We start from the raw sequence: 15,675 nt of genomic DNA on the forward strand, positions 1-15,675 counted from the left end.
ATTTATATTAATAGATTTCATAAGCATAATGCATATTCTACTAATTAAGAAATGTGTGTTTTTGTTTTTTGTGTTAGATGTGTGTGTGAAATCTGTATGTGTAAACTTGCTTGTGTTGGAAAGAATGATTTTTCACACTGTGATATTAATAAATACTGTCAGACAGTCTTGTTGACCACACATGACATTTTATTGGCTATATCCACAGGTTTCAACTGACAGTCATTTCTGTATAGGACTACAAGTTAGTAAAAAACAAGTGTTTTTTTCTTTCTTCTTGTTCAAGAAATCATAAATGATGTGGGGAAAAAATGGCAGAAGGCCTTAAACAAAGTTACTTTTTGCCGTTGAAACTCACAGTTAAGAATCAATAATCAGATTTACACTCATCACCCCAAAATCTGATGTGTGCTTTTATGATTCGTCTGTGACCACAGCAAAATGTAGAATGTGTCCTCTGCTGCAAACTCTGTGGTAATGTGTGTCACAGTGGCTGTATCTTTTGCATTTCACAGATCATGAAAAGCAAGCTTCTCTATGCTTATCTTATCAGTAATAGCCCTCAGTGTTTTATTGTTGTTTCTACTAGCCAGTTCTGAGAAAAGACACAGTGAAGAACATGAAATAAAACTATTTTACATTCAGTCTAAACTAATATGAAACCATTAGCAGGGTAGAGAGGAAAAGAAAAAAACTTATTTGACATACCAGTTATCATAAACACATTTTGATTTAATGAATTACATTTCAGTAAATTATGTGTTATGACTTTGGTAGAACTGTGAGAATGTTACAAACAATGGGACAATTTAATAGGTCAGAAGTAATAATTAAAATAAATAATAAAATCAAATAAACAATCGAAAACTGAAACTTATACATGTTTTTTTTATACAAACCGATTTTCTTTTTTTCTTAAAATTTCATACTCAATTTTAAGGCATGGTTTAAAATATAAGACATGTCTCTGGTGAAAATGAAAAGTCAGTAAAGGAGTGAAACCCTTTAAAATATTTTGAATTAGCCTTTTTTAAAATGAAATATCATGGAAGACCAAAGTATGAAGATGTTGTTTCCAAAAACATCAAGGATGTCGGACTGTCTGCGGTGACATGTCATGTAATGTTGTTTTATTGTCTCTTGCTGAACAATACTTTGTGCTGATTGGGCGTGATCTTTATCATCATCATCATGGCTGTATGCGCAGAGAGACTAGAAAGAATGTGGCCTACAATCTTTTCTATGGCTAATGTAATAATTACAGTTATTGCTAGATACACTCTAACCTAAAATTGATCAAATCCAGAGACTCTTAATGTAAGTCCAGAAACAAGGTGTTATGTTGAACGTACATCAGCGGTGGTCATTTATTTTAATATATACTTTATATTTTGCTACTATGCCATGATGAACGACTGTGCAACTATCAGCATTTGTTTCACCTCACACATACACATATCCATTACGGTACTATTCACATACAAATCAATAAGCTTGATTGAGTATTTATCATCATGTATGGTTGAACTTATTGAGGTGAAAAGGATGATGCCCTGACAGTTTTCTTATCAGAATAATAACAAAATAATATCACATACAACATTCAGCTAATGGCTAATCCAAAAAATGTAAACATCAGAATCCCACCTTCGAGTAAAATTCTGGATAGAAAATGTTATTTAAAAAAAAGTTTTGCTAAATCCCAACTCCTCCCTACGCAGATCTAGCTGCTGCAGATCTCTAACTTTGGTTTGTTAACTGTTTGATAAAAACAGTACAAAAAATACTGCTGTATAAAAAACCGAATCAAGCTCTCAAGTCTCCGCATGAAAATTGCACAGCATTATTTTTTTAAATCTTGTTCTTCCTCGAAATAAAGAGCTGGTATAATAAGTATCGCCGCAGTTGCCGAAAGGCTCTCGTTTTTACTTTCTATGCTTTTTCCAAAACTACAGTTGGTACTGTTGCACTTCTAATCCAGTTCTATATTATTTATACCGTCAAGTCATCTGACCTTGCCCGACTGCTGGCTTTGCTCAGGCTGCTAAGCGGTCGCGTGTCTTCTATCGTCTCGCTGGCGTCCACATCTGCTTCGATGGCCAACTCGTCCTCGTCTTCATCCCTGCATACAATTCCCGCCGCCGCGTTCGGTCCTATCACGGTCGTCTGGGCATAGGAGGGCAGCGTTTCGTCATACACCTTAGACACGTCTTTCTTAGGTGCTGTCGCCTTGTCCGTTTTCTCCTCAAATGGCTCGTACGGAGCTGGAAGCCGGCCAGCCTCCATTCCCCCTACCTCAGTCAGAGGGAAGAAGTGCGACGTGGCTTTGTCCTCCTCCAGCAACTTGTAGCCTTTGGCTTTCTGGATCGAGGAGGACGCTATGGAAGGCAAGGCCTTCTCGGCCGCCCCTGGTCCCTCAACTTGTGGCTGCACCGGTTTACGGAACACAAAGTGGATCTTTTTCAAACCCAAATGGCTGATTTCCACAAAGTTGAGGAAAAGCGAGACGCAGGCCACGGCTAACATGAAGATGATAAACACAGTTTTCTCGGTAGGCCTTGAGACAAAGCAGTCGACTGTGTTTGGGCATGGCCAACGGCTGCACTTGTAGAGCGGCAGGATTCGGAAGCCGTACAAGTAGTACTGGCCCACCACAAAGCCTACCTCAAAGAGAGTCTTGAAGATAATGTGGCAGATATAGGTCCTCAAGAGAGTGCCCTCTAGACGGAACTTCTTGCTGCCCTTTGTACTCGTCTCCTTGGCCGTACGGACGCTTCCCTGATCGGGCGCGATCGGCAGCCTCTCCTCATTCATCTCTTGCTGCCTGTTGAGCTCAGCCTCCTCCCGTTCCTTGCGCTTCTCCTCCATGTGTACATGGTGGACAGCGTGGCCCACATACACCAAAGAAGGCGTGGAAACGAAGATGATCTGGAGCACCCACAGGCGAATGTGCGAGATGGGGAAGGCCTCGTCGTAGCAAACGTTCTCGCAACCCGGCTGCTGCGTGTTGCACACGTAATCCGATTGCTCGTCGCCCCACACGAACTCTGCGGCCGTGCCCAGGATGAGGATTCGGAAGATGAAGAGGACCGTGAGCCACACCCTACCGATTACTGTCGAATGCTCATTTACTTCCTCAAGGATGTTGCCCAAAAAGCTCCAGTCACCCATGGTTGACTGTCAGCACTGCAGAGCAAACAAAATAGATGTTTGAAAGCGGGCAGAGATGCGAAATGTTTTTTTTTTGTATTGAAAATTTGGGAGTATACTTTATGTAGATTGTCCCAATACTGTTGGAAATGCGTTGATAGAATTATTAAAAAATCACATTTGCAGCATTAGTTCTATCAGATCTAAAAGCATCTAGAGTTCGAAAGATAATCAAATCACGACATTTTATATTTTTTCACCCCGTCTAAAAAACGTCACAAACTCTTACATTTCACATCCGACTCTTAAAAAAAAAAAAAAAAACACCCCAAATTCTCTACAACCGAATCAAATGCATAGCCAGAGGTGCTCTATATAGAACAAACAGCAATACAGATAAAGAGTATAAAATGGGCAACTTGCCACAGTAAGAGCTCCAGAGTATTTGTGTTCCCCTTCTCTTGGCACACTGTGGTGTGAAGTGAACTTTTTGCTCTCTGGTTCCCACCTATGGCCTCCAATCCTTGTCGCCCGAGTGAGCAGAAGTGAATCAATCCAGTCTGATGGTTGGTTTTTAGTTTGCTGCAATATTTAAGCTGGGAGCCAGACAGCCTTTATTCAGAGGGCGACACATGGTGACGCACAGTACAATAGGATTCACAAACACAAATGGGAATGTATGTGACACTGGCATTGGGAAAAGGGCAATTTTAAAAGTGTAAACTTGACATGGTGCCTGATTCTGAACATATATTTTTAAAATCAGGACATTGTCACTTGATTTTCAACTAGCAGCGTTATCAATTATCTATTAGAAACTCTGGTTACATTTCTCAGAAACATTGGTTCTTTGGCTCACAAGAAGTGGTAATGTGACCTTTACTCAAATTTGTTCATGTCAATTTTTATGGACATACGGATAATGCTATGCTAAACCCATCAGAGAAAATGGTCACATCATAATGATAGATCTGTTCTTTTTTTTTTTGAAGGCTTGAAACTCATGGTTTCTTTTTTTACAATTAAATCCCAATCAAGCAAACATTTAAACATTCAAACATTTTTTATTTTATCATACATAATAATAACAACACTGTAATCTGGCAAGTGTCTTGTTTTTTTTCATGTGACAAAAATGCATCAGGACATGGCTATAAAAGCACCATGTTATCATGAAGCCAATGTACACTGAAACCAGTTTTATTTGTCTCATACATTACGATACTAGTCATCAAAAGTAACATTACCAGTCATGTAAATATATAACATTTAACATTTAAATTTACATAGTCAAATTTTACACATGCATTTATAGCAACATAAAGCCAAAAGAGTCAAGTCTAATTAGTCAAAACCACAACCAATAATCCCTCTCCTCTGGACAATGCTTTAGCCTGTGTGGACCACTTTTCATCCAACTGGAATGTGCTTTAGAAATAACATCATGGAGAAAGTGTTGCCATTGGTTGATAATGAAGAATGATGTTCAGCGGGTGGTTATGTGAGTGTTTGGTGGGTGGAGACAGTGCATTTGCATATATTCTTTATATGAAACATTAGCAACGCCTCTGCAATATATCACAAGTCAGTGTTAAACCATTTTATAGCTACTATAGACTAAGACTAACATGATAAACCCAATGACGCTATTGCGTTTAATATAGACAGAATGAAATACAAGAACAGGAGGATCACCTAAAATACCTCTCTACTATCATTTTAACAGAATAAATGATTACAGTTTATTTTATGGTCCAATTCTCACTATTAACAAACAATTAACTACGACTTCTCCCTCAAAAAACTCCTAATTTGCTGCTTAATATATAATAGTTAATAGTTAGTAAGGTAGTTGTTAAGTTGGGTAGGAATAGGTATGTAGAATATAGTCATGCAGAATATGTGCTTTATAAGTACTAATAAACAGCCAGTGCTGCGTTTCCCAAAAGCATTGTAAGTTTAAGTACATCGTAGACCCATTGAAACCAATGGAGCTACGATCAACTTAAGCTTACGATGCTTTTGGGAAACACAGCCCAGTATGTTAATAATAGGCATGCTAATAAGCAACTAGTTAATAGTGAGAATTGGTCCCTACTAAAGTGTTATCAAAAAATAATAACTGGATCAACGGTGAAGGCTGAGAATTTTGAATGCATCATGATCATTCAGGACACCAGTGTTAAAAGTCCCAAAAACAAAGAATAGTTTGTGTGTATATAACAGGGGTGTCCAAACTTGTGTTCAGCTTTGTTTTTGCTGGTTTTGCTGGGTGTTGGCCACTAATCAGACTGGAAGACTAGCTGGCCAACCACTTGAAGACCAGCTTGGCCAGCCATGTAGACCAGATTAAACCAGCTAAGACTTATGGTTGTCTTAAGCAGGGGTGTCCAATCCTGCTCCACGAGGGCTACTGTCCTACAGAGTTTAGCCCCCTACCCTAATTATTCACATCTGAACCAGCTAATCAAGGTCATCAGCCTAACTCAAAACTTCCAGGTTAATGTGTTGGAGCTGGTTGAAGCTGCAGGATATTGACCCAACTGGAGCAGGATTGGACACCCCTGCTTAAAACCATCCTAAGTATAAGCTAGTTTATGCTGGTCCATATGGTTGGCCAAGCTAGTCTCGCAGTCTGATAAGTGGCCAAAACCCCTCTAAAACCAACAAAAACAAGGCTGGGAGAAAAGAAGAGACCAGGAGGCCATCTTAAGCTGTTTGTTTTAGGCATCTACTGACCTTTTTGGCAACCAATATAGCCTGACAATAAATAAACCACATATTCTATCCTAACCTAGTTCTCTTGCATGGACTTTTAGTCCTACACAAGTATCTCAACATCATCTGCGTTATGCATCTGAGTATGCTGGAGCAAACAGTCCTCATGTTAGCTTGACCCTGAAGCCTTCATTTAAAGGTGCTACTTGTTGATATTGCCGGCGCTGGCAGCCTAAGCCAGCAGCAGAGTGGTGAATGGGTGTTGGGATTTCAAACAAAGGCATGATGTCATGATGAAGTCCGCTGTGTCCATTAAACGTGTGCACTGAGGCATGATCCCAGATTGTGCGAATGAAGCAGGCCCCAGGCTATGGCTAAGCATAGGACCATCCCTCAAACAAAGTTATCTTACGCCGATCTGCCTACATGCTGTTGCGCCACGTTTCCTGCTCCTGAGGGACAATTTAGCTGACAGCCATAAAACTACATAGGATACAGTGAAAGGCTAGCATTAGCATACAGGTAGCATTAGCAGGGAAAAGGGATAGGGGTCACATCCCCAGTGCTTTCACTCTGTACACAAAAAATTTAGTTGTTGGATAACTAAGGCAAGTTTAGTGAGACATTGTAGCTTTAATTTGTATGACTGGGACTTAATCTCACTTGGGATGTGTAAACTACTAAATAACAGTAGCTTTTGCACGGATAGTATTGTATTGTATTTATATCAAAGAACCCTTGCTGAAACTCTGGTCTAAGCTGGATTATACTTGATAGTGTTGGTCTAGCTGGTGGACTTCCGTAGCCAAATGGTTTGCATGATACTTCCATTGGTTTATGATGGGAGTTTGTGCTAGTTAAGTTAGTTTAGAATCCTGCAGGGAAAACTAGTACACCATTCTAGAGACTATCATCCAAAATTGAACAATGACTGGTCTTTCCAGAAGACATGTTAAGTATTTTTACTGGTTGTACATACTGGGTCACTTAAAGGGATAGTTTACCCAAAAATGAAAATTCTGTCATTAATTACTCTGTCAGACCTTTGTTCATCTTCGGAACACAAATTAAGATATTTTTGATGAATTCTGAGAGCTCTCTGACCGTCCATAGACAACAAGGGTATTACCACGATCAAGGCTCAGAAATTTAGCAAGGACATCGTTAAAATAATCCATGTGACATCAGTGGTTCAACCATAGTTTTACGAGCTACGATTTGGGAGAGTATCACATACGTAAACAACATATGCAACGTATGTAGGCGGATACGTTGTTTACGTTCAGATCAAAGCGTAATCACTGTAAAAACAGAGTATTTGCGTACAGTGCTGCTGACACAGAACAGCATACATTGTTTACGTATGTGATACTCTCCAAAATGGCGCTAGGGTGACGTGGAGGAGACGAATTGTTGAATAAAATCGTTATTTTTGTTTTCTTTGCGCACAAAAAGTATTCTCGTAGCTTTGTAAAATTACAGTTGAACCACCGTAGCATGATTTCCTTGCTACGTTTCTGAGCCTTAATCGTGTTAGGATCCTTGCTGTCTATGGGAGGGTCAGAGAGCTCTCAGAATTCATAAAAAATATATGTTTTAATTTGTTAATTTGTGTTTCGAAGATGAGCGAAATTCTTACGGGTTTGGAACAACATGAGGGTGAGTAATTAATGAAATAATTTTTGGGTGAACTATCCCTTTAATGTGTTTGTGAGCAATAGTAACAGAATGTACCACATTCTCTCTTAAATCTGTAAAAATTTTATTTACTTTCTAAACATTGCTCCAGACTCACACTGAACTCCTGCATGGTTTGACAGTGGTGCCCATCCTCTTGTTCTTCTGTGGTAATCCCCATTAATCTCTATTCTAGCGCCAGCCATTTGATGGATCCAATGTGTCTCTCTTCTCTCTGTTCTTTGTGCATACCAGAGATACCAGCTACAATAAGGAGGATTTACCTGATTCAATTCACTTCCATTCCACGTGGGAGACTAAAGAGTGAATGAAGCCTCACTGCAGACTTGCAGTGCGGAGATACCGTGAATGAGATTATTAAACTATCCTTAACATAGCTCTGTACGCCACTTTCTAGTGTAGCACAACCACATGGAATACAATGGAGAACACTCTTGGCTAACATCTTAACTACTGGGTTTGGTTGAGCCTTTGTTGTGGATAACAAACTTCCAGTTTTCACTAGAGATCTAATCTTACACCTTCGATGGGACACTGTCCAGTCTTTCTTGGTTTCTGAATTTAGCCTTTCTAACAAAGGGCTAAACCATCCATTATTGTGGCTAAATGATTACCTCCAAGAGCCGGAATGACCCGGAAAGAAAAGAAATGTCCACATACAGAGCATTGGGGTTTAAAAAGTTAATTTCGTGGAAGCATGGTGACAAACAACTATCTAACCACACCCTGACCAAGACCCAGCTTTCCATGGCCTTTCATGCATCACCTACAATACTGAATTGGCAGGAGAAAGGGTGGAGAAAAGGTGATCAATTGTTCTGTCCAAACTCAAAGGAAATGGATATGAGACTTCCTGTGCATGTACATGTTGGTTAAGGTACAGCAAGAGGAAAGAAAGGCCCATGGCAATACAATAGAAAGACGGAAGGTAGAGTGGTCACAAGTCACAAACAGAGGCTAAAAGACTGGAGTCTAGAGGCCCTGATAATGTTAAGGAGGTTAAAAAGGGGCAAGGCAATCATCTTGACAATCAATCATGTTCATCAGCTCAAACCAGAGTTCACCGAGTTCAGAGAACCTTGTTCTTTGAAGTTGGCATGAAATGGAAATTCACTCTATTTTCTTAAATTGAGTGGGTTCCCCTTAGTTAAAATCACATTCTGGGGTGGAAGAGGGACAGGGGTTTACAAATCAAATCTAGGGCAAAAATTACCTTTATCCAATAATCACTCAGTAGATAGAACAGAGTACCTGCCCTACTCTTCTTTTACATTTGTATCTCACAATACAGAAGAAAATATATGTCGCTACTTACGTTGCATCACGATTTTACCTAACACAACATAAAATTATGTTGCAGGTCTTCTAATTCTGTTATTGCTAATTCAGTTAGCAGTTACATTACTTACAATTTAATTTAATTTAACTTTATTCTTGAATCTCAACAGGTTTTACTTTTTTTTTTCAGATGTGCTCAAAAATGAGTTAAGGGCCTGGTAGATATGTCTTCATCTCAGAATGTTCTTGACTATACAAGAAAATTCCAACTGAAAACAACCTAAGGTCAATAAAACTGTCTAGAATGTTATTAATGCAATTCTTTAGCTACTGTAAATGTGCAGATTGTGCTCCAGTCATTAGCAATTAAATCCAGTTGATTTGGAGTACAAAGAAGAGCAGCAGAGTATTACCAGTAAAAGAAAATTCTCACATTGCATGCAACATTCATTGCTGTGTATGAACGTGTGGCTGTCTGGCTCTTTCTCTCAGCCAGGATTCTGTCAGGGTCGAGTCAGATCGCTCTTTAGCACCAGGTTGTAGAAGGGTCCACTCTCTCTCAGGTGATAACCCTGATGCAAAGGGTGTCTCTATCACTTGCTAGCATTATGCAGCTTCACGGCGTCCAGTATAAATAGATAGAGGTGGTTGATTAGTTTCAGACTCCCACATAGCAGATGTGCAAAAATAACACTCAAACTATTAAAATATAAAAAAAAAAAAATAATAATTCTACCATAAATGTGTCCATTGTCCATTAACAACTGAAAAAAATTTTTTTTTTACATTAAAAAAAACAGTATATTGCTGAAAATGATCACAAAATTTGTGTGAACTTGAGGGAAATTCATTCACCTATTAAAAAAGCTCAGTTCTTAGAAAGACTCTAGCATCATTTGTTCACGGAAGGCTTTATTATTTTTGTTTCTAATGCAAAGACATTCCTTTTTAAATATGGCTATAGTGTCTAAATACTTTTTGTGGTCACTGTGAATAAGTATTATATAACTGACTGGCGGTTTGTTCAAGTTTATCTGCTGACTTCAACAGCCACAAGTTCTATCCCAGAAAAAAAAAAAAATCAATCAATCTACATTTTTTTAACCTTTGCCCCTATAATCTTAAAGCTGAGTCTGAATGTCAGATCTGAAAGGGTCTAAGGTATCAGCACAACCACTGTGATGAGTAAGAATTTCGATAAAGGTATTTGCTGAGTGTGGAAAGCTGCCATCTTTTCTCCATTGTTTCCAAAAGGTGAATGCGAAAATAAACTTTGACACCAGAACACAAGAGCAGACGGAGACAGACACCAAGAGGTTGTTCTGCTTTTTTGTCCATTTCAGAAAAAGCCAGAGATATCACTTTGAACACTGCCAATGTTTTGTTTGGCGTTTGCAGAAGCCTTTTACGTAATAATCCGCTCGGCTGTTAGGACAACAATAAAGGTCAATATGAGGGACAGAAGCATGAAAGCAAAAAATAAAGGAAACGTTTGTCTTTTCATGCACGCTCATCAGGTGGATTAACACTGTCTAGGTGTCTAAAATGTGAGGGGTCAGGGCAGGTCACTATGCTTACAACGGTCCTCGCAATGATTTCTGGGTATAAATAAAGGATGGTTGAAATTTAACTGATATGACTATCACTTTTAAGTGGCATTGAATACATAAGGTGTGAGCAGAGCTGAGAAGAACTTCTTTTGACCTTTAGCTGTTTGAGCAATATATATAGCGATCATTTACACCTCTCACTGACCTTGTTTCAGGCTTATATGTGGTGTCGTGTGGTTTGGGCACACTGTGGCAGAGCTAAATGAGGAGAAAGGCATTTTATCGCTGTCCGTATGACCAGGGCCAATGAGAGAGTGCTGTTAGTCACAGCGGTGTTGATGACAACTTCAAGTGCCACAGTCACACGTTTCCTTTAGTGGTTCCAGCAGCTCTGGAGACCCGTTAAAGGAACAGAAGCAACATTGATTTGTATTATTGGTTATGTTTGTTATACTGATAATTCCAGGTTTTTTAATTGATCGGAGATCTTGAGACTGGTGTCAGAAACAGTAACAAAGAAAGCAAACTCCAGACTGATATAACTGAACAGTGGCCCAAAGCTAGTCCGGTCACATGGTGGGTCTCTTCAATGTCCCATTACCAATACGCATCATGTGCCTGCATCACTCATATAAAAGTGAAGGATTATAAAAGAGATATTTGTTGTCGAGTTGGTAGTGTGGCATCTTACTTTTTAAAAAGTTGTGTGAGAAACATTGTAATTGGATGAGTAAATCTTTGTTCTTTTAGAGACCCGGAGGCACTTTTAATAGCTTGGCAGACATTGAAGTATCATGTTGATATTGTAACAAATTTCTTAATCTTGATTATACTTATGATACACTGATTATAAACAAAATTTCAGCTTGATAATTATGAGTCAAATGATCCCCCATGCAAAATGTTGGTTTATTTCCAATAGTGTTCATAAGTTTGGGGTCAGTTTTGTTCTGCAGGGATGCATTAAACTGATCAAAATTTACAGTAAAATACATTTATGTTACATTTATGAGTATTTATTTTTAAAATAAGTTCTGTTCTTTTACATTTTCTATTCATTAAAGAACACTGAGACAAATCTATCATGGTTTTCACTAAAATATTAAGCAGCTCAACTGTTTTCAACATTGATAATAATAATAAGAAGAAATGTATTAGATTGCTTATGATTAGAAGCATATTTGAATGACTTCTGAAGGATCTGAAAATTCAGCTTTGCGTCACAGGAATAAATTACATTTTAAAATATATTCAAATATAGTGGTTTTAAATTGTAATAATATTTCACAATATTACTGTTTTCACTGTATTTTTAAATAAATAAATTCAGCCTTGCTGGGAATAAGAGACTTCAAAAAAAAAAAAAAACATAAAAAATCTTACCAATCCCATGATGCTATAAGATACTACTGTGTAATGGATGGATATCATCATCTATAGGAGTGCATGATGCTAGTTTATGATAAAACAGGCTTAAAGCATTAATAATACCTTGGGTTTTGATTGAGTTAGAGGCACATATTTAAAAATCGGTTAAAGTTAACTTTTCAGTTGAGTCGTATGAACCTTCTAGAGCTCAAAATAATAATCAGGAGACCACAAGCCTGAGTCGAATCCCCATTGTTTCTCAATACAATCTCACTTTCCTTCCTGATGAGGAGATATTCCTCCAACTAAAATAGAGTGGCAGTCCGGCATTGTGAGAGGAGAGGAGGAGGAGGAGTAGAAGGAGGTGGCGAAGGAAAGGGAGGGAATGGAGGTGGTACTGCTCTGGTGGTATTTCTTAACATGTCCTTTGAGTATGCGAGCACTTTCAGATCGTCCATGACGGTGGTCGGCCTGCTAGCAGCTGTTTCTGATTATCAGCAAGTCTGTAATCTGTCATCCACTGACACTGAGAGGACAAGGACTCATCTAAAGAAGACTGAATTGATTTGGTTTAATTTTACACTAGACGTATCTGAAGATTCATTTTGGGGTGAAACACCAGAGGTGAGCATCTATAAAGACATTCATCTTTCCGTTCTCAAACCCAGAGACTGTGGACGGCTAGAAACTACCACAGCGAGTCATCCATCAATTCCAGCTTTATCTTTGAAGGAGACGGCTTACGTTTTGTCAACCGGCGTAATAAAGAGTCCGTTTTCACCATCAGTCTGTGGAATATACTGATGACAAGTGAACAAGAAGCAATCTGTCTGCAAACAGCCTTGTGTCCACAACTTGACCCTGTCAGGAAGATACAACAGGAAGAAAAAGAGCTGCAGTTCAATCACCTTATTCCCACTGAGGTGTCAACATACCTTCTTCAGCTCTTCAGCATCCCTGCCAAGAAGACAGCATCAACAGTCTGACTCCATTCTAGATCGTTCATCTGAAACACTCACAAAAATCACAGAACATATGAACAGAACCATATATCAACGTGAAGCTTCGGCTGACGTTTGAAGGCCTCTGAGGCCCGCCAAGTAGTTCTGGCAACTAATCACACATCCTAAAAGCAGAAGAGACAGGAAGTGTTCTCAGGTAAAGAGGCAGAGCGATCAAGAATCTGTCAAGATTCATCACTAAACTGCCAACTGTTTACACATCAGTTGATAGAGAGACAAACACACACCTGTCGGATCTTTAACAGACACCTGTTGCTCCACAACTACTAAAGGTATGTAAACGATTATATACAAACATTGGCCCCACTTTATATTAAGTGGCCTTAACTACTATGTACTTACATCAAAAATGAAGTACAATGTACTTATTGTGTTCATATTGTATTGCAAAACACTTTTGCTGCTATTGAGGTGGAATGCGGGTAAGGTTTGGGACAGGTTTGTTGGTATGGGTAGGTTTAAGGGTGGGTTAAGGTGTAAGGGATGGGTCAACTGTGTAATTATAAATGTAATTACAGAAATTAATTACAGATGTAATTACATGCAGATATTTTTTCAAATATAAGTACAATGTAAAAACATGTATGTACACAATAAGTGCATTGTACCAAATTATTCATTTAAATGTAAGTACATAGTTGTTAAGGCCACTTAATATAAAGTGGGTCCCAAACATTTTGTTTAAAAATATGATTAAATAATTGGAAATGCCTTCAATATGCCTGAAATTGAATATATGTCACCCTGGACCACAAAACCACTCATAAGTAGCACAGGTTTATTTAAAGCAATAGCCAACCATACAATGTATGGGACAAAATTATTTAATTAGGATATTATGTAAAGATCATGTTCCATGAAGATATTTTGTAAATGTCCTACCGTAAATATATCAAAACCTAATTTTTGATAAGTAATATGCATTGCTAAGAACTTCATTTGGACAACTTTAAAGGCGATTGCACCCTCAGATTCCAGATTTTCAAATAGCTGTATCTCGGCCAAATATTGACCTATCCTAACAAACCATACATCAATGGAAAGCTTATTTATAGCTTATTTATTCAACTTCAAAACATTTACCCTTATGACTGGCTTTGTGGTCCAGGTTCACAAATATATCTCAAAGTATATATATATATATATATATATATATATATATAACCATAATTTGTTGCCACAGAAACTAATAAAACAAACAAATAAATATTTCTTTAAATGTCACATGTTGGAATCAAAACTCAAATATCGATGTTCCTAATATGTATGACTTCCTGACATTAATCAGAGTCTAAGGAGCGGAGGAATATTTTTGGCACACAGTAAAATTCTGAATATGAAATTCAATAGGTGTTTCACTGATCTAATTTAATCTAACCTTGCCGACTTTGGCTGCGAATCAATATTAGGTCTCCTATTTAATTAACATGCTGGGAACTAATAGGAAAAGCCTGATGAATAAACTGTTATGATGGTTGCCAGGAGAGCGTCTTTGAATACATCGACACACAATGGGAGCCTTGAACGGACTTGTGAAGGAGTATCCTATGACAAAACTCAATCTCTAAAGCTTAGCCTTGTTGCTCCTTTTGCTGTTTTTAGTTTTCAGATGTCATCAAGTTATTTCAGTCATGCTGTCAGCTGTATTAAATTGCTGATCATACTCTTATGTGTACACGCCCATTCTTCTGGAAAAGCACCCGCAGCTCATCTTCTGATTCTTGACTGTAAACCAGACATGTCCATCTGTTCAGGGGTATATACGAGCAGACAGCCAATTTTATTAATACATTTTTTGGAGAAGCCATTCAGTGTAAGACTCATCCATCAGTGCTGATTTATCTTCAGGATTTTAAATCTAACTCTTAAAAAGTCAATTTTACTGTATTTTAGTAATATAGATTCTCTGTTTGCATTGCTACTGACTCTGAATTCCATATCTATGTAGCTAGCAGGCTTTCTTTATTGTGCCGTCTGCCACAGTGCTGACTCAAATAGACAGGTTCTCTTCTTGATGGCTGTTTGTGCGGCTCTTATCTATCTCCAGATGCCCCTGCCACAAAACAAAAAAAACTCCCACATTGTTCTCCTTTCCTCGGGTAAACAAGTGGAGAAGGGAGTAGGTCTCACCACCTTCCTCCTGAAAGTTTCACTGACTCAGAAATAGCGCTGAGAAATGTTCACATACAGTTAGACTGCTGATATACTGTTTGCATGACCCATGACACAATTTTTGTTGCAACTAAAAATCCCTGCAACAAAAAACAGGTACAGTCAAGTCAAGTCAAGTCACCTTTATTTATATAGCGCTTTTAACAATACAGATTGTGACAAAGCAACTGAACAGCATTGATTAGGAAAATAGTGTCAATAATGCAAAATGACAATAGTAAACACTCATTTTTCAGTTAAAGACAGTTCGTCATTGAATTCAGTGATGTCAACATCCAGCTCAGTTTAAATAATATCTTTGCAATCATGTCAACGATAACGCTGGAAATGAAGTGTCCCCAACTAAGCAAGCCAGAGGCGTACAGTGGGTACGGAAAGTATTCAGACCCCCTTAAATTTTTCACTCTTTGTTATATTGCAGCCATTTGCTAAAATCATTAAAGTTCTTTTTTTTCCTCATTAATGTACACACAGCACCCCATATTGACAGAAAAACACAGAATTGTTGACATTTTTGCAGATTTATTAAAAAAGAAAAACTGAAATATCACAGGATGCACGATATATCGGCCACCATATCGGTATCGGCCCATATCGGCTCATTTTTTCTGTTATCGGTATCGGCCTGATACAGTGCATGTATGAGAATCATGAGGTCAAAGGAACTGCCTGAAGAGCTCAGAGACAGAATTGTGGCAAGGCACAGATCTGCAGATCTG

General features: G+C 38.3%; 2 protein-coding genes across 2 annotated transcripts in view; one reads left to right on the forward strand and one right to left on the reverse strand.

The window, feature by feature from the left end:
* Positions 1-75: 75 nt before the first annotated feature.
* On the reverse strand, positions 76-3,680 carry LOC107566539 (gap junction alpha-8 protein-like). The gene is made up of 2 exons (XM_016252006.1): positions 3,574-3,680; positions 76-3,186 (listed from the first exon to the last, which is right to left on the reverse strand). Exon 2 carries the CDS (start codon positions 3,169-3,171, stop codon positions 1,993-1,995), a length of 1,179 nt encoding a protein of 392 aa, XP_016107492.1. The 5' UTR covers positions 3,172-3,186; positions 3,574-3,680; the 3' UTR covers positions 76-1,992.
* Positions 3,681-12,225: 8,545 nt separating this feature from the next.
* LOC107566529 (gap junction alpha-5 protein-like) overlaps positions 12,226-15,675 on the forward strand; it is a gene marked incomplete at its 3' end in the record, with an annotated part of 14,215 nt that continues 10,765 nt past the window's right edge. Inside the window, exon 1 of the mRNA XM_016251992.1 lies at positions 12,226-13,056. The remainder of the gene's footprint in view (positions 13,057-15,675) is intronic.

This window comes from Sinocyclocheilus grahami, unplaced genomic scaffold (assembly GCF_001515645.1).
Source record: "Sinocyclocheilus grahami isolate Dianchi unplaced genomic scaffold, SAMN03320097.WGS_v1.1 scaffold1081.1, whole genome shotgun sequence".
Taxonomy (NCBI): Eukaryota; Metazoa; Chordata; class Actinopteri; order Cypriniformes; family Cyprinidae; genus Sinocyclocheilus; species Sinocyclocheilus grahami.